The following is a 23,275-nucleotide window of genomic DNA, read 5'->3' as shown; positions in this document are numbered from 1 at the left end:
ACAAAAATAAGTAAATATAACACAACAACTGACAGCGTCCGCCACAACACCAGCCAACACATGTGACGCGACAAATGATGGATGGAAGTTCGGATAGATAGGTTTGAATTAAATGTCTGGAAACGGGTAATTATCGGAATGTTAAGAGCTCTTATTAAAGTGTGGGCTTTAATGGGGAGTTGTGAAAGGCCTAAGGACTTTTTGGGATTCCCTAGACCATATAGGTATCGAAAAAAGCAACAGGTGATAACCTAGGGGTCACAATGACCCCTATTTGCTCTGCGTTGTTTTCCGATAAGTAATTGATGTAACTGCCTTTGAGAGAGGGACTTTTCCATAACTTGGCATCCCTTAGCCAGCAGCAGATGACACATTTGTCATTTGTTTGTAAAATTACAGGGGCATCCGCCACTCCAACCCTCTGCTCAAAGATATTGACAGTTGTAGGAAATTATTGCTGCTGGTGATCTTTAATATCACCTGCAACATCTGGTTTGATCCTTGTTACTTTGTTGTTGTTGTTTTTGTATTCCAACACACATAACAAAAACAATTGTTTTACCACTCAAAAAACATGTGCCAGTCAGTTACATGAGAGAACAAAGACAATTGTTGCAGATGGTAACATGGAGGATAGGCACATAAATTACACAAAAAAAGGATAAGGATCCTTAAAATTGGGAAGGAAATAAAAAACAGAACAAGAAAAAATCTTTAGACTTTAGGCAAAGAAACATTGAACACTTTTACCACCACCGATACCACCGATTTCTGCCATTTGTGTATAGAGCTAAGGACAGGAATGATCGGATATTGGCCATCTTTGAACTTGATGTACCAAAAGGAGTGGACCCATAAGGCTTATCTTCGAATTTCAGTAAAGATAGGTTGTAATATTTCCCTGTGCAAATTTTGAAAAAAAAAATCCGATACGATATTGTAGCCTAAAAAATTATACAAATTTAAAAGAAATTTTCAAAATTTTGATCACTTGTGTGGGAGATACTAGAGACCGATTGATCTATCTTCGAATTTTATCAAATATGGGTTACAATATTTCAATGTGAAAAGATTGAAACAAATCGGACTTCCTTCCTTCCTCAAACCACTATGAGCTACGGAAAGGAGTGATCGGATATTCGCCATCTTTGAAATTGATGTACCAAAAGGAGTGGATCCATGTGGCTCATCGTCGAATTTCAGTAAAAATAGGTTGTAATATTTCCCTGTGCAAAATTTGGAAAAATCGGATACGATATTGTAGCCTAAAAAATTATAAACATTTAAAAGAAAATTATAAACATTTTCAAAATTTTGACCACTTTTGTGGGAGGTACTAGTGACCGATGTGATCCACCTTCGAATTTCATGAAATATAGGTTAAAATATTTCGACGTGCAAAATTTGAAACAAATCGGATTTCCTCCCTTCCTCAAACCTCTTAAAATCTATCCGGCGCCCAACGTTTGGTCATCGGTTTTCTGTAAGGATGTTGTTTCAAATCTATATTTTAAAATATAAGGGCAGTTCGAAATATTGTGAATGCAAATCTTTAATATCCATCGAAAACATATTGGCGCCCAACGTAACGTCAAGTAAAAAAAAATAATATTCCTGGCGCCCAACGTTAGGGTTGTTTTTTACACATCCATAATTTAAAAAATAATGGTCGAATGAAAATTATTGCTGCGAATAATATTGATTTGGACCTATAACTTTAATGCTAATTAATATTGGCGCCCAATATGAGATAAATCTGAAGATCATTTTTTCAGTTTGTGGCCACATAGTAACTGACATAGTTTCTAGTCAAACTCTTGTTCAAAATAAATTTTGTCTGTATATTATTATAAACACTACCAGTCCAAATGGTAATAGGCGTCCAATGTGGGGTTCATCTGCAGTTTGTTAATTTAATTGTAATTTAAGATACTTGAGCTTATTATGTAAAAACCCTAATATTGGCAAGCTATAAACTTAAAATAAAGGCTCAAAAACTGACCAATTTCAATCCCGTGAGGTCAAATCAAATCAGCCAAAATCGTCCTGTTGTTCCGCGTCAATATTTAAAAGACTAAACATTGAGGTAAATTTGTCGATCGCTATTTATATTTTTGGGAATATAGTTCACCCACGTAAATATAATAGCTTTGGCTATTAATTATTAATACCAGTCCAAATGGTAATTGGCGCCCAATGTGGGGTTTATCTGAGGTCTGTTTTGTTTTCAATTATCAACTAAAGTAAAGTTGGGATTATAATAAAAAAAACCCGTAAATTTTAACAAATTACAACCCTACAACTAACCCAAAAAATGGTGGCGCCCAACGTTAAGCTCAAAAGCTATCAATTTCAATCCCAACGTGAGGTCAAATGCAATCAGTAAAAATCTTTCTGTTGTTCCGGGTGAATATTTTAAATAATAATGATACCATATAAAAATAATGCTTGTGACAAACATTGTAATCCCATTGGCGTCCAATGTGAGGTAACTTTGATGAACGCTATTTCAGTTTTTTTTAACTACCTTTTGACAAAAAAACTGAAATTGAGATTATTCAAGATCAACATCAATTTTGGTCATTAATTATTAACATCGATCGAAATGTTTTTTGGCACCCAACGTAGGGTTCATGTGAGGTTTGTTATTTTAAATCCCAATGAATGGATTTATGACCTAAATAAATAATTCAAAATTATTGTGGCGTCTAATTTGCGTCCAAAGGAAGAATTTACCGTATTCTCTCTTCTATGGTTTTTTAGCTAAATTTGTTTTGGCAATTCATTCTTTTAAACGATATTTTTGGACATAAATTCTTTACGCCAATCCAAATGGTAATTGGCGCCCAACGTGGTGTTCGTGTGAAATTTGTTACTTCAATTCTCAACCAACGACATTAAGCAAATTGTTAAATATACTTATACTACCACAAAATACTGCCACAAAATACTTATACTGCCACAAAATACTTAAAACCTAATCGAAATCATTGTGGCGCTCACGTTGGGCGCAAAAATATAATCTAATTTTGGCCCAAGGAGGTGGTTGTACATATTGCTTGTTCTATGGTTAATTTTTAAACGAAATTTTTGGCCATTCATTCTAAAACACCAGTTCAAAGTCATTATGGCGCCCAGCGTGGGGCGCAGAAACATTGTCCAAAGGAGGGATTTTACATATTGCTTCTTCTATGGTATCTTTTTAAACGAAATTTTTGGTCATTTATTCTTAACTTCAAACCAAATGGTAATTGGCGCCCAACGTGGGTTCATATGAAGTTATGTATGTTACTTCAATTCTCAACCAACGGCATTAAGCGTATCAAATGAGCCTAATATGACCACAAAATACTTAAAACTAATTCAAAATCATTGTGGCGCCCAACGTGAGGCGCAGAAACAACATCTTATTTTCCTCCAAAGGAGATATTTTACATATTGCTTCTGCTATGGTTTCTTTTTAAATTAAAGTTTTGGCCATTTATTCTTTACACCAATCCAAATGGCAATTGGCGCCCAACATGGGCCTCATGTGAAATTTGTTCCTTTATTCCCAACCAACGGCATTAAACGTTGTATCATCAAATGAACCTAATATGGCCACGAAATACTAAAATCTTATTCAAATTCATTGTGGCGCCCAACGTGAGGCCGAGAAACATCATCTAGTGTTAGTCCAAAGGAGGATTTTATATATTGTTTCTTCTATGGTTTATTTTTAGACGAAATTTTTGGCCATTTATTTGTTACACCAATCCAAATGGTAATTGGCGCCCAACGTGGGGTTCATGTGAAGTTTGTTAATTTTCAACTCTAAACAAACGATATTAAGGGTATTGTCAAATAAGCCTAATACTGAAAACTAATTCAAAATCATTGTGGCGCCCAAAGTGAGGCGCTGAAACAACATCTTATTTTTCTCCAAAGGAGATATTTTACATATTGCTTCTGCTACGATTTCTTTTTAAATGAAAGTTTTGGCCATTTATTCTTTACACCAATCCAAGTCGTAATTGGCGCCCAACGTGGGGCTCATGTGAAGTTTATTGCTAAAATTCTCAACCGACGGCATAAGGTATTTTATCATCACATGAGCCCAATATTTCCGAGAAATACTAAAAACTAATTCAAAATTTTTGTGGCGCCCAACGTGGGGCAAAAAAATATTGCCTAATTTTCGTTTAAAGGTGGGATTTTAAATGTAGCTCGTTCCTCCATGGTATTTTTAAACGAAATTTTGGCCATTAATTCTAAACACCAATCCAAATGTTAATTGGCGCCCAACGTGGACTCATTATTTTAATTCTTTGTGGCGCCCAACGTGAGATTAACAATAGGGGCTAACAATTCAAACCCTCCCAAATTTTAAACATGTCCCTGCGAAACACTGCCTTAGACCAGAGTTACTATATATCTATGGAAAAACCTTTATCTTGTCCGGAAAACATTGTGGCGCCCAACGTAAGGGGAGAAAGGGAGGGTAAAAATTTCAATCTACATTTCTGATGTATTTTGAAACACAGCTTTCGATCAGAATAATTTATCCATAGCATTCGGCTTTCGAAAAAGTAGGATCTTAAGTAACTCTGCTATGTATGGTAACTGGATAAAAAGGATTTGGGAAGGCTAAAACAGCAAGTATCTCAAACAAAATATGACCTGTAATGACGTGATCTAACAAAAAAAGATCAAATTTGGATCGCAAAAACGAACATGACAATGGGATAAGGAGGATATTCTAAGGATGAAAGGAAGTAAAATTAAATTAAAAAAAAAAAAACAACAATCGAAAAAATAATAACAAGAATTACCCATTTCCAGGATAACATTTAAGGATTATGGCAATAAGATGCCAAAAATAGCATTTCCTCAAAGAAATCCTTTCAGACACAAACACAGGCAGGTTCTTATTTTAAACCTCCAAAAAGGAATTTCGATTTGTGTGTGCGTGTGTTAAGAACTACCCCTCAAAACTATAACCGAACCTCATCCTCTTGCAGCTGTAATTTGTTTTCTATGTTTCTTGAAACTTCAAGAAAAAAAAACTATCGTAATTTGTTGTTGTTGCTGTTGTGTTATCCTTTGTGAGTAAACCAAGTAGAAGAACCCTCATTGCATGGCCTTTAATTCAACTCTCAAATTTCTTTTTTACACACACTCTAATCCTGCAGGATAACTGAATATGAGAGCAGCAGAGGATTATGATGACGAACAAGATGCCGGTGACCGAAATTGAGAAAAATGTTAGTTGTTTATTTATTGTTGTTGTTGTTTACTCTTATATAACTAGGATTTTTTTTCGTGTTGCTGGTCTCGAAAATAAAATTCCACAAAGGACAGATGTTAAGAAACAGAGCAAGTCCTTGTAATGTGTTTTCTGGAGGGGAACACACAAATAAAGAAAGGAAGGAAGAGAAAACAAAAAAACTATTTCATCATTATCGAGCAGCCAGCAGCCTGGCAGCTGGTTTTCAAATTCTTAAAAGGCACAATATTTTACCAAAAAAAAGGAAAAGAGAGCACAACAACAAACAAACACATCCTGAATTCAAAGAATGTTGAATTTTTTGCTGATAATTGGAGTAATGGATATAAATAGAAGAAAAAGAAATTGAAATAGGAAGTTTAGGGAACGAATGTTTGAAAACATATTTTTTAAGAGATGCTCAAAGGTGGTTCAATTTTGGTAGGTATATAAATACGTAAACAGATATATATGGTTTCAAAAATTACCACTTGGTTAGATATTTGCAGAGAGAAATGATCTGCTTGAAAAATCTGATCTGATTGAAAAATATTGCCTTAGACCCAAAAGAAGGTCTTATGTTTCTAAAGGATCTCAGAAAGGTCTTTAATGTCTCGAAGAGAAATCGTCAACAACTAGTGTCTCTCGAACCTCGACTATGGCTAGAATGCATCAAGACCAACAAAACTTCTAACAACAAAAAAAAAAAAAAAAAAAAAAAAAAAAAAATCAAGGTTATTTTTTGAAAATGGAAGGATCTGCAAAGAGCAGATATTGTGAATATATATGAAATTTTTCTGGCGCCCAATGTTAATGATCCAGATCCAGATCGCTTTTTGTTTTTCAAACATAATAATAGCAAAAAAACTTCGGTTTTGGCCCGGAGTGCTTCAAAGCAAATAAAACTACTATTGGTGGCGCCCAACGTTTTAGAATCGCAGACGAAAAATAGAAACCAACAGGTTGTAGTGCTTTGTAAAACTCTGATTTCCACCACTAACGCTTAAGGCCAATCTCCAACACATATTGGCGTCCAACGTGCGATGTAAGAGTCATTGCAATTCTATCAGCGGCGATAAGCTTATTGCCTTAAAAACTCCACAATTTCAATGAAATAAAAAAAAATAATTATGGCGCCCAACGTTGAACTTTAAATTTTTGGAAAAATACTGGTTTAAAAATTTTGGCGCCCAACGTTTCACAGACTGCATAGGACCAAGTAGAGCTATTGTGGCGCCCAACGTTTTAGGATCACAGACAAAAAATATAAAACCACATATCGTGGTGCTGTGTAAAACTCTGATTTCTACCAATACCGTCAAACCAATATTGGCGTCCAACGTGTGATGTAAGAGTTTTGCCATTTCTATATTCAATCAAGGGCGGTAAGTTTATTGCCTTAAAACTCCTTATTTTCAACGAATCCAAACAAAAATAATTGTGGCGCCCAACGTTAAATTTCGATTTTTTTTTAAAAAAAAAAAGTTAAAACATTTTGGCGCCCTACGTTTGAGACCAAATAGAACTATTGTGGCGCCCAACGTTTTAGGATCACAGATTTAAAATTCAAAAGTATTTATAGTTGTAAAACTCTAATTTCCACCAGCAACGCTCAATGCATGTCAAGATCATATTGGCGCCCAACGTGTGATGTGAGAGTTTTGTCATTGCAATATTTTATCAACGGTATTGCCTCAAAAACTCTTGATCTTTACTGAATCTAAAAAAAAAATTGTGGCGCCTAGCGTTAAACTTTGATTTTTTTAGAAATATTTTGGCGCGCAACGTTTCCGTGTGAAAAAGATAATAAGTTGGTTACAAGTTAAACTGATATTGGGGCCCAACGAGAGGTTAGTGAGAGTTTTGTCATTTCTATATTCTATCAACGGCGATAAGTTTATTTAATTGTGGCGCCCAACGTTAAACTACAATTTCTTTGGAAAAGTTTACACATTTTGGCGCCCAACGTTTTGCAGGGAGCTTGAGACCAAATAGAACTATCGTGGCTCCCAACTTTTTATGATCGGGTAGATATTTGGGAGCACTGGCGATAAGTTTTTTGCCGAAACTACACGAAATAATTGTGGCGCCCAAACTAAGATCGATTTTTATCGACGCCAAAAAAATCATTGTGGCGCCCAACGTTTCTCGCATGAAAAAATCTGATAAACAATTGGTTATAGTGCCTTGTAGAGTTCTTATTTACAGCAGTAGTATTTAATAACAGTTTAACTCATAATGGCGTCCAACGTGGGTTTAATAAGAGGTATGGATTTGAACTCGCTTTGGCGCCAAATGTTCCAAATATAGAACTGGAAAAAGCAATTCAAATAAAAAAATACTTTCATGGGCTTCCTTCAAATAGAAGAGCTTTTATGTGCCTCCTTTTAAAAATAATAGGACTTTCAAAATCTTCAAAAATCCCACAAAAATATTTTCCAGGTTTTTTAAAAAGAAATGATTCCTTGCCTTGATTTCAAGACAGCTGTTATCGTTTTTAAGATTCCTTCAAGAAACACCATCTTTTCATTCAATCCCCTTAAAAATCTATTCCCATGAACATCTGTTGCTCCCTTTTCATCTCTCTCCCTTTTTTCTATTACTCTCTATTCACACCTTGAAAAGGTGTTCATGTTTATTGCATAAAAAACAAAATAAATGATCTCGTTTGCAAGGTAATTTGATAGTTTATTAATTCAATATTCCAACGAATAGAGGTTTCTGGAATTTACAATCCTTCAACCATCCCATCCATCATTGAATCAAGCCAAGCAATCTAAAAAAAAAACTACAAAACATTTCAACCCTTTATTCCCATGCAGGCAGGCAATAGCAGGACGAAGAAAAGGCGCGCTTTGGTGGAAAAAAATCCAATAATAAAAATGTCTGACTATAAATTGCTTAGCCGGCTGGCAGACTGCCGGCCGGGTGGAGTTGTCACACATAACGTATGTCATTGTGTGTGAATATTTTATGCAATCACAATTCCCTTCCTTATTTTTCCCGAGTCCTCCCTTTCTCCTTTTTTCTTTCTTTCTCCCACCACAAAAATAATAATTGAATTTGTATTTCCTTCGATAAATTATGGGAGAGCGGAGCACGGCGTTTAGTTACAACTAATGGAACGCCTTTTTACTGATAGAGGCAACGGCGTCACAAAACATCAACATTGCCGGCATTGAGCTATCATAAACAAAACAGTCCTTGTGAGCTGAGACTGTGTGTGTTCGTGTGAGAGTGCATGTGTGGGAGGGGGTTGTTTTTACAGCCAGAGTAAATATTATTTGTAACAACAACAATGGTGTGGACCAGCCAATCACAATAATAAAAGGAAAGGGAGTCATGAAGAATGCGAGTCGCTGTGTAGAAGAGGAAAAAGAAGAAAGAGTGTAAATGAAATTCCCCTGACTACTTGTAATTATATTTTGATATTTATTTTGTCTGTTTACCCAAACGTCATTTACACCGGAACTTCATTTTCACATTGTGCATTCGAGGAACAACAAGAACAACAAATAACTGGACTCTCACTACTCTCAGGTTGATGTGAGTTGATGAACGACTCTCATGATAGTTATTCCAGAGAAGGGAAGAGATTGTGGTAAAAAATAGGAAATTTAGTAGGCATTTTGGCAAGTATGGGTAGTTTCAATTAAAGAAAAAATTACTTTTAGGAGATAAAGGGGACATGAGAAGAAAATATTTTTTATTCAATAATAATAAAATTAATATCATAAATAATAGTAATAAACATAATAATAACAATAGCGATAATAATTGCAATAATACTATAAATAATAGAAATTGATAAAATAAGAAAAACAACATCAAATAACTGGACTCTCTCGATAATTATTCCAGAGAAAGTGGAAGAGAGATTTTGGTAAAAATTAGGAATTTTATTAGGCATTTTAGCAGGCATGGAAAGTTTCAATAAAAGAAAAATGTACTTTTGGGAGAGAAAGGGGATAGGAGAAGGAAAGATTCTTAATTCAAGGATAATAATAACAAATAAAATAGTATCAGCCGGTATTGCCGACAGATTCATACCCCAGCCTTGAGTTATGATTATTCAAACTGTTTACCCTTCCAAAACAGTTGGCCAATATCTGACCTAAGACTGATATAAATATTACAACGTGTCAGATTTGGACTATATCGACTACTTCCTATACAAATTTTTCCTATGTGCAAATTTTTGAAAAATGGCATTTGGAAAACGCATTGGAAATATTCGTGAGGTAATAGATAAGCGGACCGAAGTATTCCATTTTTATCCAATACAGATAAAAATATTAGTATGTGCAAAACTTCAATGAAATCGAATATTTTTTATCAATTTTTAAGCGAAATCATAAATTCCTATAAATTATCGGAAATCATATCAGATTTCTGGTTGAGAGAAATATTTAGTTATAGCAAGTTGTAAAGAATCACCGACTTGTTTCGCAAGTTATGACAGATATAAGTATTGGTACCAGAAGGAGTTGGCAGATATATATCATCTTCATAACAGATCTAACGGTAGATCTGTTATGAAGATGATATATATCTGCTAAATATTTGGATGTGTGAAATTTGAAGAGAGTTGGATGTTTATTTCACTTTCTTTGAGCGTTTCGTTTTTCAAAATCCTGAACCCTTTATGTGGGAGGTACCAGAAGAAATGGTCCGATCTCTACCATCTTCATAACAGATCTAGTGTTGATAAAAATACTGAGATGTGCCAAGTCTGAATGAAATTGGATGTTAATTTCGTGTTTTATGAGTTCCATTAATATTCCAAATGTTGACCCTTAGTGGGGGAGGTACCACAAGGAGTAGAGCAATATATTCCATCTTCACACCAGACCTTAGGTTAATAAAACTATTGTGATATGTGTAATTTGAAGACAATCGGACACTTACATCACATTTTATAAAAGTTATACTTTTTCAAAATTTTGACCCTTTGTGGGGGGAGTTCTGGATGGAGTGGACCGATATTGCCCATATCCGAACTCGATCTAAGTTTGATAGTAATATTACGATATACCAAGTTTGGACCAAATCGGATAGTCCCTTGATTCTTGAAATCAAATAAACTAATAGTGGCGCCCAATGTGAGTATTCTGAATGATTTTGTTTTTTTTTTTTAATAGCAAGCAAACAAAATATAACAGATTTGGGCTCCCACACAGAAGTGGATGCAATGCTTATTCATTGAAATCTTGACAAAAATGTATTAATCTTCCCTAATTGTGAAGATAAAAATAAATTTGGCGCCCAACGTGGAAATTATAGATAGCTGTTCATGCACCAACATTTAAAATTTTAAAGGGATTTGATAAAAGTGCTACGCTTAACCATGATTTGTAGTTGTAAATGTAATTTAATATCAATTTGGCGCCCAACGTGAATTTCGCTATTTCAATGTTGACCAAATGGGGAATAACTTACGACAGAAATAATTAAAACCTATTTAACTCGTTGTGGCGCCCAACGTTACTTTTTTCATCCAAGAAATACTTAAAACCAAACAAAAGTTTTCTGGCGCCCAAGGTAAGGGGCGTGAATTATCACGATAACAAAAATATTAAAGAATTATTATTCCAACACCAACTATTGGCGGACATTGAAAGATGCAATAGATGGGAAAATTCAATTAGGCCTTCCTTTAAAATCTAAAAGAAATGCTCCGTTACAGAACCTGCAAGAATCTACTAGCTTTGCAATTTTTTTTTCGATATCATAAGTGGAAAATCGATTATCGTGCAGTTCTGGAACAGGCCAAAAATCATCTTAAAAAATAAATAAAAAATATTAACAAAAAAATCAAAAGATCTTTGTCTTTATTAAAATAACAGAGAGTCTAAACAACTCTCCTTTATTGTCCTTCGTCTTTTGGTCAAGTGCAGCAGCAACAACTAGAAGTTGCGACCCCTATGCAACACCACACCAATGGCGGCGATGAAGTGTGAGTGTGCCACAACACACCCCTATATTTTCTGCACACAAAATGTCCTGCCGGCAAACATAATTCCTTCCACTTTGTTGCTCTGCTCTCTTTTACTCTTTTTCTCTCTCTCCCTCTCCCGCTCTGTCTCTTTGCAACCGGCAAACGATTGCAATGACGATGGTCTACGTGACTTAAATAACATCTGCGCAGAATTTCTTCATATCCTGGCAGTTGGTTGATATCAAAAATTTATGATTCCCCCCTTCTCTGCGCTTCCCCTTGGCCTGTGCCTAACCACCATTCATACATTTGTGATGGCGGCAATGGTAACGGTCGGTTATGTCGTTTAGTAACAACAACAAACCAAATATTCTCTTCAATGGGAAAAGGAAGGACGAAATGAACAATTTTGTTTCAACTCTGGCCATAGGTATTTAATTTAAAGAAAAATGTTGCCTACTTTTTGGGGGTATGCATAATTGGTAAATTATACCTTATCCTTTGAAAGAAAAAGGAGAAAACATTTTTTCTTCTGGGCAACTTTTTGGTAAAGAAATACAAATATTTGAAAAATAGAAAAAATCTAAGAGACCCTTGGTCGGATATATTTTTTTTTTGTATAGCATCGGAAAAAAATCGTGAGACCCTTGAAACGATCATTTTTTCCGTATAGAAAAAAATTCCTGTGTCTCTTTGTGAGACCCTTGGGTCGATGATTTTTTTCCGTATAGAAAAAAATCGGCGAGACCCTTGGGTCGATGATTTTTTTTCGCAAAGAAAAAAATCCGCGAGACCCTTGGGTCGATGTTTTTTCCCGCATAGAAAAAAATCCGCGAGACCCTTGGGTCGATGATTTTTTTTCCGTATAGGAAAAAATTGGCGAGACCCTTGTGTCGATGATTTTTTTCCGTATAGAAAAAAATCGGCGAGACCCTTGTGTCGATGATTTTATTTTTCCGTATAGAAAAAAATCCGCGAGACCCTTGGGTCGATGATTTTCTTTCCGCATAGAAAAAAATCCGCGAGACCCTTGGGTCGATGATTTTTTTCCGTATAGAAAAAAATCCGCGAGACACTAAAGTGGATGATTTTTTCATATAGAGGCAAATTTGTGAGGCCCCATAAAGAATATCACTGATTTCAGAGAGCGAGAAAACCTTTGAGAATTCTCCCAAATATTTGTCATAGCTTGGCTTTTTCTCTCTATAGTTCTCCTTTCCTTTCTTTAACACCTTTCTCTAAATAAATAACCAAGATATTAAAAAAAGAAAAATAAAAAAATATTTACCCCAGATAGTAGGAAACGTATTTTCAAATTATGCGGATACGATGTGGCTGTGGCATTTGTAACGCAGATGCTGCCGCTGCTACCAACACCGGCGCCTCCGCCACCACCAGCACCGGCTGATGATGACGAACACGAGGCAGGTGAAGCTGAGGCAGACAATGTTGAGAGGGATGATGGCGATGATGAGGCAGATGTTGTTAGCAAAGGTTGCTGATGATGATGATGCTGCTGTAAATTGTTGTGATAATCTCCCGCCGTCGCTCCCGTTGTTGTTCTCTCATCCAAATTATCACCACGATGTTCGCGATGACGATGATGTCGATGCTCTTTATCACGATGGTGTTCGCGATCTTTGTCGCGGTGATGTTCCCGGTCGCTTCGATGATGTTCACGATCTTTGTCGCGATGTTTGCGATCTTTTTCACGTTTTTCGCGTTTCTTTTTCTTGTGTTTGCGACTTTCTTTGTAGCTCAACATGTCGATATCATTGCTGGTGGATTCCATGGCGACAACGGTGAAGGCGGCTTGGATGGTGGTGCCATCACCATTGGTGGGAGGTGGGGCCAATTGATCATTGACATCATGGGGCGGTGTTGTATCCATGGCCGTTATGCCCGTGAGATCTGTGGGACCACCACCTGTTCCACTGCCAGCCGAATTGGATCCAGTTTGGGAGATAACAGTAGACGAACTGCCATCCATGGGGGTTGAGGTATCCATCATCATCATTTTTAAAGATTAGATGTGATAAATATTCCTTTACAAATTTAAATCACTTTCTCTCTCTCTCTCTCTCTCTCTCTCTCTCTCTCTTAATTTCACTTTTTATTATCTTAATATCTCACTTTTGTTGTTGTTATTCTTAATATTTTTAAAATAGTTTGAATTATCACAGTCATTTAATTTGCTCTCTCTTAGTGGAGACAATGATCTCTCTCCCATGTTCTCATGAGAGTACAAAAATATTATGTTGTTATCTTCTTAATCACTTTATTTCTTATTTTTATTTTTTTTATAAAAAAAAGGCGGCCAATGGCTTTAAATCTCATTCATGATGTTGTTGTTTTTTGTAGACTTTTGTTGTTGTTGTTGTTTATAAAAATAAGTAAAAAATCAGTCTTTTTTTGGTAGGTATTTACAAATTATAGGGTTTCTTATTCTTAGCTTGGCTTTTGTTCTTTCTTTGTACTCGGTTCTTTTCAATACCCATTTGTTTTAGACAATCATCATTTCAATACCACTACAGTTACACTGAAAAACGTCAGCAGAAAGGGGGAGAAGAGAAAAGATTACAATCGGATCAGCATTTATTACACTAGTTTACAAAAGCTATGGGCCCACACTCCAGGGATTGGAACCAGAAATTTCCATTGAAATGGAAGGCATCTTTAAAATTTCGAAGCTTAGATAGGAGTCGGAAGCTAAACTCGTTTTTTTGGGTTCTAAGAAACTTGATCCCTTGACCCATCGAGCCAAGGGGCTCACGAATTTTTTTCTATGCGGAAAAAAAATACATCGACCCAAGGGACCCACAAATTTTTTTCTATACGGAAAAAAATCATCGACCCAAGGGTCTGACGAATTTTTTTCTATTCGGAAAAAAAATCATCGGCCCAAGGGACTCACGATTTTTTTTCTATTCGAAAAAAAAATTATCGACCCCAGGGTCTCACGTTTTTTTTTCTATTCGGAAAAAATTATAGACCCAAGGGTCTCACGAAATTTTTTCTATGCGGAAAAAAAATACATCGACCCAAGGGTCTCGCGGATTTTTTTCTATACGGAAAAAAATACATCGACCCAAGGGTCTCGCGGATTTTTTTCTATACGGAAAAAAATACATCGACCCAAGGGTCTCGCGGATTTTTTTCTATACGGAAAAAAATACATCGACCCAAGGGTCTCGCGGATTTTTTTCTATACGGAAAAAAATACATCGACCCAAGGGTCTCGCGGATTTTTTTCTATACGGAAAAAAATACATCGACTCAAGGGTCTCGCGGATTTTTTTCTATACGGAAAAAAAATCATCGACCCAAGGGTCTCGCGGATTTTTTTCTATACGGAAAAAAAATCATCGACCCAAGGGTCTCGCGGATTTTTTTCTATACGGAAAAAAAATCATCGACCCAAGGGTCTCGCTAATTTTTTTTTCTATGCGGAAAAAAATACATCGACCCAAGGGTCTCACGAAATTTTTTTTCTATGCGGAAGAAAATCATCGACCCAAGGGTCTCACGAATTTTTTTCTATACGGAAAAAAATCATCTCACGAATTTTTTTCTATGCGGAAAAAAATCATCGACCCAAGGGTCTCGCGGATTTTTTTCTATACGGAAAAAAATCATCGACCCAAGGGTCTCGCGGATTTTTTTCTATACGGAAAAAAATCATCGACCCAAGGGTCTCGCGGATTTTTTTCTATACGGAAAAAAATCATCGACCCAAGGGTGTCGCGGATTTTTTTCTATACGGAAAAAAATCATCGACCCAAGGGTCTCGCGGATTTTTTTCTATACGGAAAAAAATCATCGACCCAAGGGTCTCACGAACTTTTTTCTAAGCGGAAAAAAATCATCGACTCAAGAGTCTCGCGGATTTTTTCTATACAGAAAAAAAAATCATCGACCCAAGGGTCGGGCAAAGTTTTTTCTTTGCGGAAAAAAAATCATCGACCCAAGGGTCTCACGAATTTTTTTCTAGGCGGAAAAAATACATCGACCCAAGGGTCTCACGAATTTTTTTCTAGGCGGAAAAAATACATCGACCCAAGGGTCTTACGAATTTTTTTCTAGTGGGAAAAAATACATCGAACCAAGGGTCTTACGAATTTTTTTCTAGTCGGAAAAAATAATCATCGACCCATTTCTGATAATTTCAAATATTTTGCTTTTTAAATTGGTCCATCTGGGTATATAATTGGTGGATTGATCCGCAATTGAATTTATCTCATAGGTTGGAGTACGTTATATAAGACCTTTCCTAGAAACTTCTGGAGAATTCAATTATTGCTACAAAAAAGTTCCTCTGGGTATATAATTGGTGGAATGAGCTGGATTTGAATTTTGGTTGGAATTGCTTTCGAGAAGCTTTCCAAGAAACTTGTGGAGAATACAGAGCTTCTCCTTTGTAAATTGTGTCAATGATTGCAACACAAATGTTCCTCTGGGCGTATAATTGTTGGAATGATCCAGATATGAATTTATCACAGAGTTACAAATTGTTTCAATTTTACATAGCTTTGCTTGGAATTTGCTATATAAGGCATTAGAGTATCTATTCCAGAAACTGGCGAAGAATTCAATTTTCTTCCAACTGTTTTTCCTGTCGTAAATCCCACAGATTAAAGATTCTTTCCCACAAACTTCTGGAAAATTTAATGGGTTTGCCTTGTAAATGTTGTCAATGATTGCTACATAAAGTTCCTCTGGGTATATAAATGGTGAAGTGATACGGATATGAATTTATCACCGAGTTGCAAATTGCCTCAAGGATTACGTTGCTTGGAATTTGCTTTATAAAACCTTTGAGGATCCATCCCAGAAACTTCTGAAAAAATCAATTTTCTTCCAACTGATTTTGCTCTGGTCACAATTTCTTGCCGTAAATCCCACAGATTGGAGAAGATTTTGAAAGGCTCTCTTCTTTCTTGAAATAAAAAAAATCTTTTTTAAATCAAATTCTATGGTCAAATGGTAATGTTACTATCCATAAAAATCCATCCTCGGAAGGTTAATTACTCGAATTTTTTTCAAAAACTTCTGGGAAAATCATAATTTTGTTTCCAAATTAAATCAATGATTCTGTCAGAGATTGCTACATAAAGTTCCTCTGCACATATAATTATTAGTGGATCGACCCGGTCATGAAATTATCACATAGTTCCAAATTGCTTCAAGGATTACTTTGCTTTGTTTGAAACTTTGAGAAACTTTCACAGAAACTCCTGAAGAATTTAGATTTTAGTTTATCCCATTAATCCAAATGATTTTGCTGTGTGATCACAATCAATTTCCTGTCATAAACCCCTCATATTTGAGAATTTATTAGAGGTCTGTCTATTCTCTTGAATTAATAAAATTTTGAAATTATTAAAAATCAACATCCATTTAAAGCTACTTTCCTTAAAATGTATCCTTCGGAGGTGGAAAAATGGCTTTTTCTTAAAAACCTCTGGGAAATTGAACATTTTACTTGCAGATTAAAATGGTTGTTATTCAAAATTCATCTGATGTTGCCTTATATGATTTTGCTTTCTTCAAATGTCTTGTTATAAAGCCCATCTATTCAAAAATCCAAGATAGGGCAATGATCGTTCTATTTTTTTGAAATGAGAAATGAATTGGAATTAATAAATATCAAAAATTATGAGCAAATGTTAAAGATACCTTCCACGAAAATCTATCCTGGGGAGGTTGATTATATAAGAGGACTGTCTATTATCTTCAACCAAGAACATTTTGGAATTATTAAAAATCAAAATCTATGATTAAATGGTAAAGCTGCCTTCTATAAAAATCGATCCTCGGGAGGTGGAATAAATGGCTTTTTCTTAAAAACCTCTGGGAAGTTGAATATTTTACTTCCAATGATTGTTTTTAAAAATTCATCTGATTTTGCCCCATATGATTTTTCTTTCCTCAAATGTCTTGTTATAAAGCCCTTCTATTGAAAAATCCAATGCAGGACTCTTTTCTTTTCTCTTGAAATGAGAAATAAATTTTAATAAATATCAAAAATTATGAGCAAATTTTCAAGATACCTTCCACGAAAATCTATCCTCGGAAGGCTGAAGCCATGTAGGCTTTTTTCATAGACTAGATATTGAAAATTTTGGTTGCATTTTAATTTCCTGTTAATGATTAACCTTTGGTTGAATTTTCCTATCATAAATCGCTCAGGTTTAAAAATCCAATGGAGGGTTATAATCTGTTCAGATATCTTGAAATAAAAAAATGAATTGTGATTATTAAATATCAAAAACAATGACAAATGTGTTAAAGATACCTTCCATGAAAATCTATCCTCGGGAGGTTGGGCCCAAGTTTTGTAAACTAGTGTAGTAAATTGGTAACAAAATAAACACAAAAGAAACATATCAAGAATCGGTTTTTGGTTTTTCTTGTGTTTTCATTTTTGTCTGTGGTGTCTCGGAATGACTGGCTGGCTGGTAGACTAGCTAGCTATTAAAACAAAACAAAAAAAACAGAGTAAGACTTGATTTTATTTTTGTTGCTGTGGTTGTTGGTGGCTCAAATCGTTTGTTTTGTGTGTTTTTTTTTTTTCTTCACTTTTTTTTTGTTTTTTTGCTGGCGACGTTGATATTTTTCCTTTATATTTTTTTCTGTTTTAGCTCTTTTTATTTGGCCTTATGGTTTGGAGGCAGACAACGATGTTGGTTGGTATCCACACACAACAGCAGCAGCATATTATCCAACCAAAACATAACATGGAAAAAAGGCAAAAACTCGCGGCCAAAAAACAACCACACACACAGCAGCTATACAACACGAAGAATATCCACAGACAGTTGGCTGGATTGCTGGGCTGGCTGGCTGGCGGGTTTGGTTGTTTAGTTGGCTGAATGGTGGCTAGCATAAGAATTGTCAGACAATTGACGACGACGGCAACGACAAAACAACGATGATTGGGATGATGATGACGACGATAAACACACTATACAATGTTTTTCTCGTTGCTGTTGTTGTTGCTATTCAAAGGTAAATAAGCAGAGCATGGTTAACTCTGTCGCAGCAGCTGCCGCCACCTTCACAGCATAAAAAGAATAAATATATTGCAGCAAAAAAAAAACACATTGAAAGGCCGCCAAAGCACACACATACATTGAAGCATAAACCGCGATAAACGACATACGATTATTTTTTCATTTCTTTCATTTTTTTTTTTTGTATTTTTTGTTCACAAAAAAAATCACAGCAGTATTTCAATTAAAACAAAACGAAATGTACACCACAAAGCCGCTGCATATCAAAATCATAACGACGTCAACGTTGAATAGCATGCAGCCACCACGATCAATAATGACGACGGCACGATACGGTAACGGAGAAAAAGAGGAAGAATCACACGTCGTCGTCGTCTATTATTCACACATAACAACCAAAATACTAAATTTTTGGGTTATTTTTCTTAACAAAAACAAAAAACACTTTACTTGTTGTTGTTGTGGGGTTTACAAGAAAGAAGACACACAACGTAATAAACGAAACACAACACCACACGAAACGAAATTAAAATAACACAATGAAATAAAAAGAATTGTCTCTTGAAATTCACGAGACTCTTTTTCAGTTGTTGTGTGTTTTGTTTTTTTTTCTTCTTTGATGACGCGCAACCCGACGTCGAAGACGACAATGAACGGAACGAAACGAAACAAAAAACGAAGCGCGTGCAAACAATTTTCAACGTTTTAATGCTGCGTCTGTAACTAAACGACTGACTGTCAGTCATTGGAAAATCATCCATCCATCCCATAGCCAGCCAGCCGAAAACAAATTCTCTTTTCTCTTAATTTGTAATGTGCTCTCTTGTGTTTCTCTGTGTTCTCTTGTGGGATACGTCAGGCACACACACACACCACATTTCGTACACAAAGATTTGACTGATTCGATTCTTGCAGTGCACGCATAAACAACAATAATCGTTATAAGAAAAAAAACAACAATTACATTTATTAAAATAACAACAAAAACTAAAACACAAATAAAAAAACAGGCCAAATGTTTATTAACCTAAAAAAAGTTGAAATAGTAAAAATATAAGAGACTGCTGTTATGTGAAGGAAATGAAGTGAAGTGTGGTCAATGTGGAGTATAAAAAATCGCAGAAATAATTTTTTTTTTTTGTAAAGAAACGTTACAAAAAATTAATTAAAAATTATTATTTATTTATTTATTTTTATGAGAAAGAAATTAATTCACTGTCAAATATTTTCATGAAATATAAAAAAAAACATAAAGGGTGAAATGAAAAAACTGCAACAAACTTCAGACTGCTGTCATTTCTAAGCCATTTGTCCGACAGCTGTGACAGTTCCAGTGATAGTTCATTATATTGTTTACAAGCATACAAAAGCATTTTGGTAAGAATTTTCCAGAAAAAAAGTTATTCGTGATGGAATTCAAGCCTAAATGTGTGATTTTTTTATATTTGGCTGGAAAACCACAAGTGGCTATCGTTAAAGCACTCCAACATTTAAATCTGAATAAATCTTTTGTGTCTCGTACCATCGGTCGTTACCGTGATACTGGCTGGTAGCGTCGACGTCAAGGAAGAAAGCAGCAACATCAGCAGAACTGTTTCGAAAAGTAAAGAAGCGACTTGATCGAAACCCGCATCGCTTCCCAGTGGCCGAAATATGGCAAGTATTGAAAAATTAGCTTGGGGCAAAGCCATTGAAATTCCAAAAAGAACTTACACCGCAACAGAAAGAAAATAGACTCAAAAGAACTAAAGAGTTGCTTCGCTTAACCGAAAGTGGTGAACTGCCGAATTTGGTTTTCTCCGATGAGAAAACATTCGCCACAGTTGTCCAGCAGTTTCTAAACAAACAAAATGATCGTGTTTCCTTGCCAAAGAGGTCAGCTGAAAATGTCATAACAGCCGATGGTCGCTCTCTGCTCGTATTAATCGACCGTGGCATCAGAATAAATACCGAATATTATCGCGAAAATATTCTGGAGGATGTATTAAAGCCTTTGGCACGCAAACATTTTGGCCGCAGACATTGGACATTCCAACAAGTTACAAAATCAGGTTCCTCGCTTCATTTCCAGCTCACAATGGCTACCAAAATCTCCGGATACCAATTCGTTGGACTATTGTGTCTGGAGTATTTTGAAAAGCAAGGTTGGCACTAAAAAATACCAGTGTCGATTACCTCAAGCAAGCGCTTCGCCAGGAATGGGCCAAAGTACCGATGAACAACATTCGGGCAGCGTGTGACGGTTTCATTGGCCGTTTGAAGGCCAAAATTTGTGACAAAGGTGACCAATTCAAACAAATCTAAACTTATTCTAAAATTTGATGTTATTTCCAACATTTATTGCTTTCATTCAATTAAATTAAAAAAAAATGTAAAAATTATGGCGTTTGACTTTGTTGCAGTTTTTTTATCTCACCCTGTATATCTTCTTCCGATTTGCCTTTTATTGTGCACAAATCGTGTACATTTAGCTCAAAATAGGATGGAATTTGGCACTTGCGAACAAATTGAATCCAGAAAAATATATGTCCAATTTGGCGAAAATCGGTTCAGATATAGCTATAGCTCCCATATATATTTTTCATTCGATTAGGTTATATTTGTTCTCCACAGCCATAATATGCCCTCCGTAAAAACTATACTCGAGAAAATATATCAAAAAAAATTCAGAAATACCTTTGTCAAATTTCGCTTCAGATTTGTGTACCAAAAAGGTAATAAAAGCCCATATTGAGAAGGCACAAATGCCTCGGCGAATTTAGAAGAAATCGGTTCAAGGGAGGATATTCCTCTCATATATTATTAGTTCCTTTGGACTTTTAATAAAAACTTTTATTTGATATGAAAAGCCCTATTAAATATACAAAATGCGTAGGGTATCATAAAGTCGGTCCGCCCAACTTTAAGTCTTTCTTTATTGGTTCTAAATTTCCATCATTTCCTCACAATTTGCACAATTTTATCCTTTTTTTCCTTTAATTACATTAAAAATAGGTAAGAAAAGTATAAACTGGCGATTTTCCACAAAACACCGGTTGGCATTACTTCCAAATACTTCTCTGCCAATGAGAATATCTTTCTTTTTAAGCATAACAAATGAAAGGGGAATGCAATACTTTTTCTCTTGCATTTGTCCAACATAATTCTCGCTCTTTCGAGAAACACGCAGAGACTCTCTCTCTCTCTCTTTCCATTTACTCCTCTCTCATTGCATTGTTGTCTTGCACAACACAACAGTTCTTTTTTGATGTTGCCGGTTGTAAATCTGCACGTAGGCATTATATTTTTTCCCCATTTCACCTTTTGTTTTTATTTTTACGAGGAACAAACAAACGAATGGTGGGAAATACAAGAAGCAGACAAAAACAAATGCACACACACGGACATACGTGCACACACACACACACAAGTAGAGGCGGGCAACAATGTTTGTGATGTGTGTTGGCTGCTGCTGCTGCTGTACAGTTGTGGTAAATCAAGAAGAGTACTAAAAAAAACACCCTGTTCTTTTTACATTACAAAAAAACCCCAAGAGGGGGAGAAGAAAATGCAATGAAACAAAATCAAAACAGGAAATAAAGAGAGTTAAGCTATGAGAGAATAAAGAGCGTAGTGTTTGCTTTGCAAGGCAAATGCAATGCATGCATTTTGTAATGAATTTACTTTTGTAATGCATTTTTTGTTGACAAAGGAGGTGGGCCTGGGGCGATGGGGGGAAGTAATGCAATTTTAATGAACAAGCTATGGATAATTTACATTTTTTCCATAGTTTGTGATTGAGATATTGTGAAAAATGTTGTAATAATAATCCAATTGTAAATGTCATCATATGGGAGTGAGTGCCCAACAACACGACACACTACTGGCCACACTGGCTATCTTATCATGGCTAACCGTGAGTGAAGAAGATTACAACAGCAGGAAGTATTTTAGATACGGCTGACTGGCTGGTGTAATAATAACAACAAACGAGCCGAGCAGTGGGCAAAAACAACAACAACTTTGTAAATATGAAATTAGAACATTCTATTTCTTCAAAACAAAATGCGGGAAGAAGAAGTGGAAGCAAAGGCAGCAGAGTTACGGACAACAACTTTGGCACAAAAAAAAAAGAAATAATCATCGTCATCATCATTATTGGTTATTACCAACATCATTATTATCTTCTTCACACACATACACTCACAACTACTACAAGTGCATGTGTTTGTGTGTGTGAGCACATCATCAATGTCAGTGCCCTTTTTGTTGTTTTTTTTTCGTTTCTTTGTTGTTGCCAGCAATCCAATGCCTGTTTAGGAGTTGCTTGATTTTTGTTTTTCATGGGATTGTTTTGTTGTTGTTGTTTTTGCTGTGTTTAGTTCAGCACTCATAGAAGAAACCGAAGAAGAAGAAGAAGACATCGTGGTCGCGTCTTCATACACACAAATCGAAATGAATGTATGTTTGTGTGGTGTTTGCTGTTGCTGCTGCTGATGATGACGATGACAAGGCAAAGGCCTGGCAGAGTCGGAGACCAGCAGAAGCAACAACAATAAAAACCAAGACCATATGAGGCGAAAATTTTACAACAAAAATAGAAATAGTTTTGTATTAATCATAGCAATCAGCTCAGCCGTGCTGCTGCTGCTCGGTTCGGTTCAGAGTAAAGCTGTTTGTTTTGTTTAAAAAAAGTCAACAGCGACCTCCTTTCCCAGCACCCTCCCGCTTGTACATACAGCAACAGCAAACACACCATAGAAGAGGAAATTATGTGTCGTTAGTTGTTTTAACTATTTTTAGTTTTATTTTTATATAATTTCCGCTGAAGTTTTTTTTCTTCTTCGTAGATTTTGTTTCGGTTATACTCTAAGAGAGAGGGAGAGAGCGAGAGAGAGCTAGCAAATGATCCAATAAGATTACACGGTAAATAGTCAACAGGGATGGGAACTTTGATGTTGCACAAGTTTTTTTGTTTATCTCAAGAGATGAATAGCAGGGAAATACCCAATGGGTAAATACCCGGTAAAATGGGAAAAAACGGGTAAAACGGATATCGATGACTCTAATTGTTCATCCTTGCTGTTTACTAAACGAAAT

General features: G+C 35.7%; 1 protein-coding gene across 9 annotated transcripts in view; it reads right to left on the bottom strand.

Moving 5' to 3' along the window:
- The window catches only part of LOC101887778 (protein AF-10), a 66,825-nt gene that overhangs the window by 27,766 nt on the left and 15,784 nt on the right, over positions 1-23,275 (bottom strand). The window contains exons 1-2 of one of the 9 annotated variants that reach the window (XM_059123395.1): positions 18,315-18,610; positions 12,472-13,722 (exon numbers count right to left, since the gene is read on the bottom strand). The exons of 7 other annotated variants lie outside the window; for them this stretch is intronic. In XM_059123395.1, the coding sequence (XP_058979378.1) occupies positions 12,472-13,200 (729 nt within the window). In that variant the 5' untranslated portion in view covers positions 13,201-13,722; positions 18,315-18,610. Of the gene's footprint in view, positions 1-12,471; positions 13,723-18,314; positions 18,611-23,275 lie in introns of those variants that run through there. One more of the 9 variants, XM_059123396.1, reaches the window with a different exon arrangement.

Source organism: Musca domestica, unplaced genomic scaffold (genome assembly GCF_030504385.1).
Source record: "Musca domestica strain aabys unplaced genomic scaffold, Musca_domestica.polishedcontigs.V.1.1 24, whole genome shotgun sequence".
Classification (NCBI taxonomy): Eukaryota; Metazoa; Arthropoda; class Insecta; order Diptera; family Muscidae; genus Musca; species Musca domestica.
The sequence above is the reverse complement of the archived record's forward strand: the minus strand, read 5'-3'. Positions and strand labels throughout refer to the sequence as shown.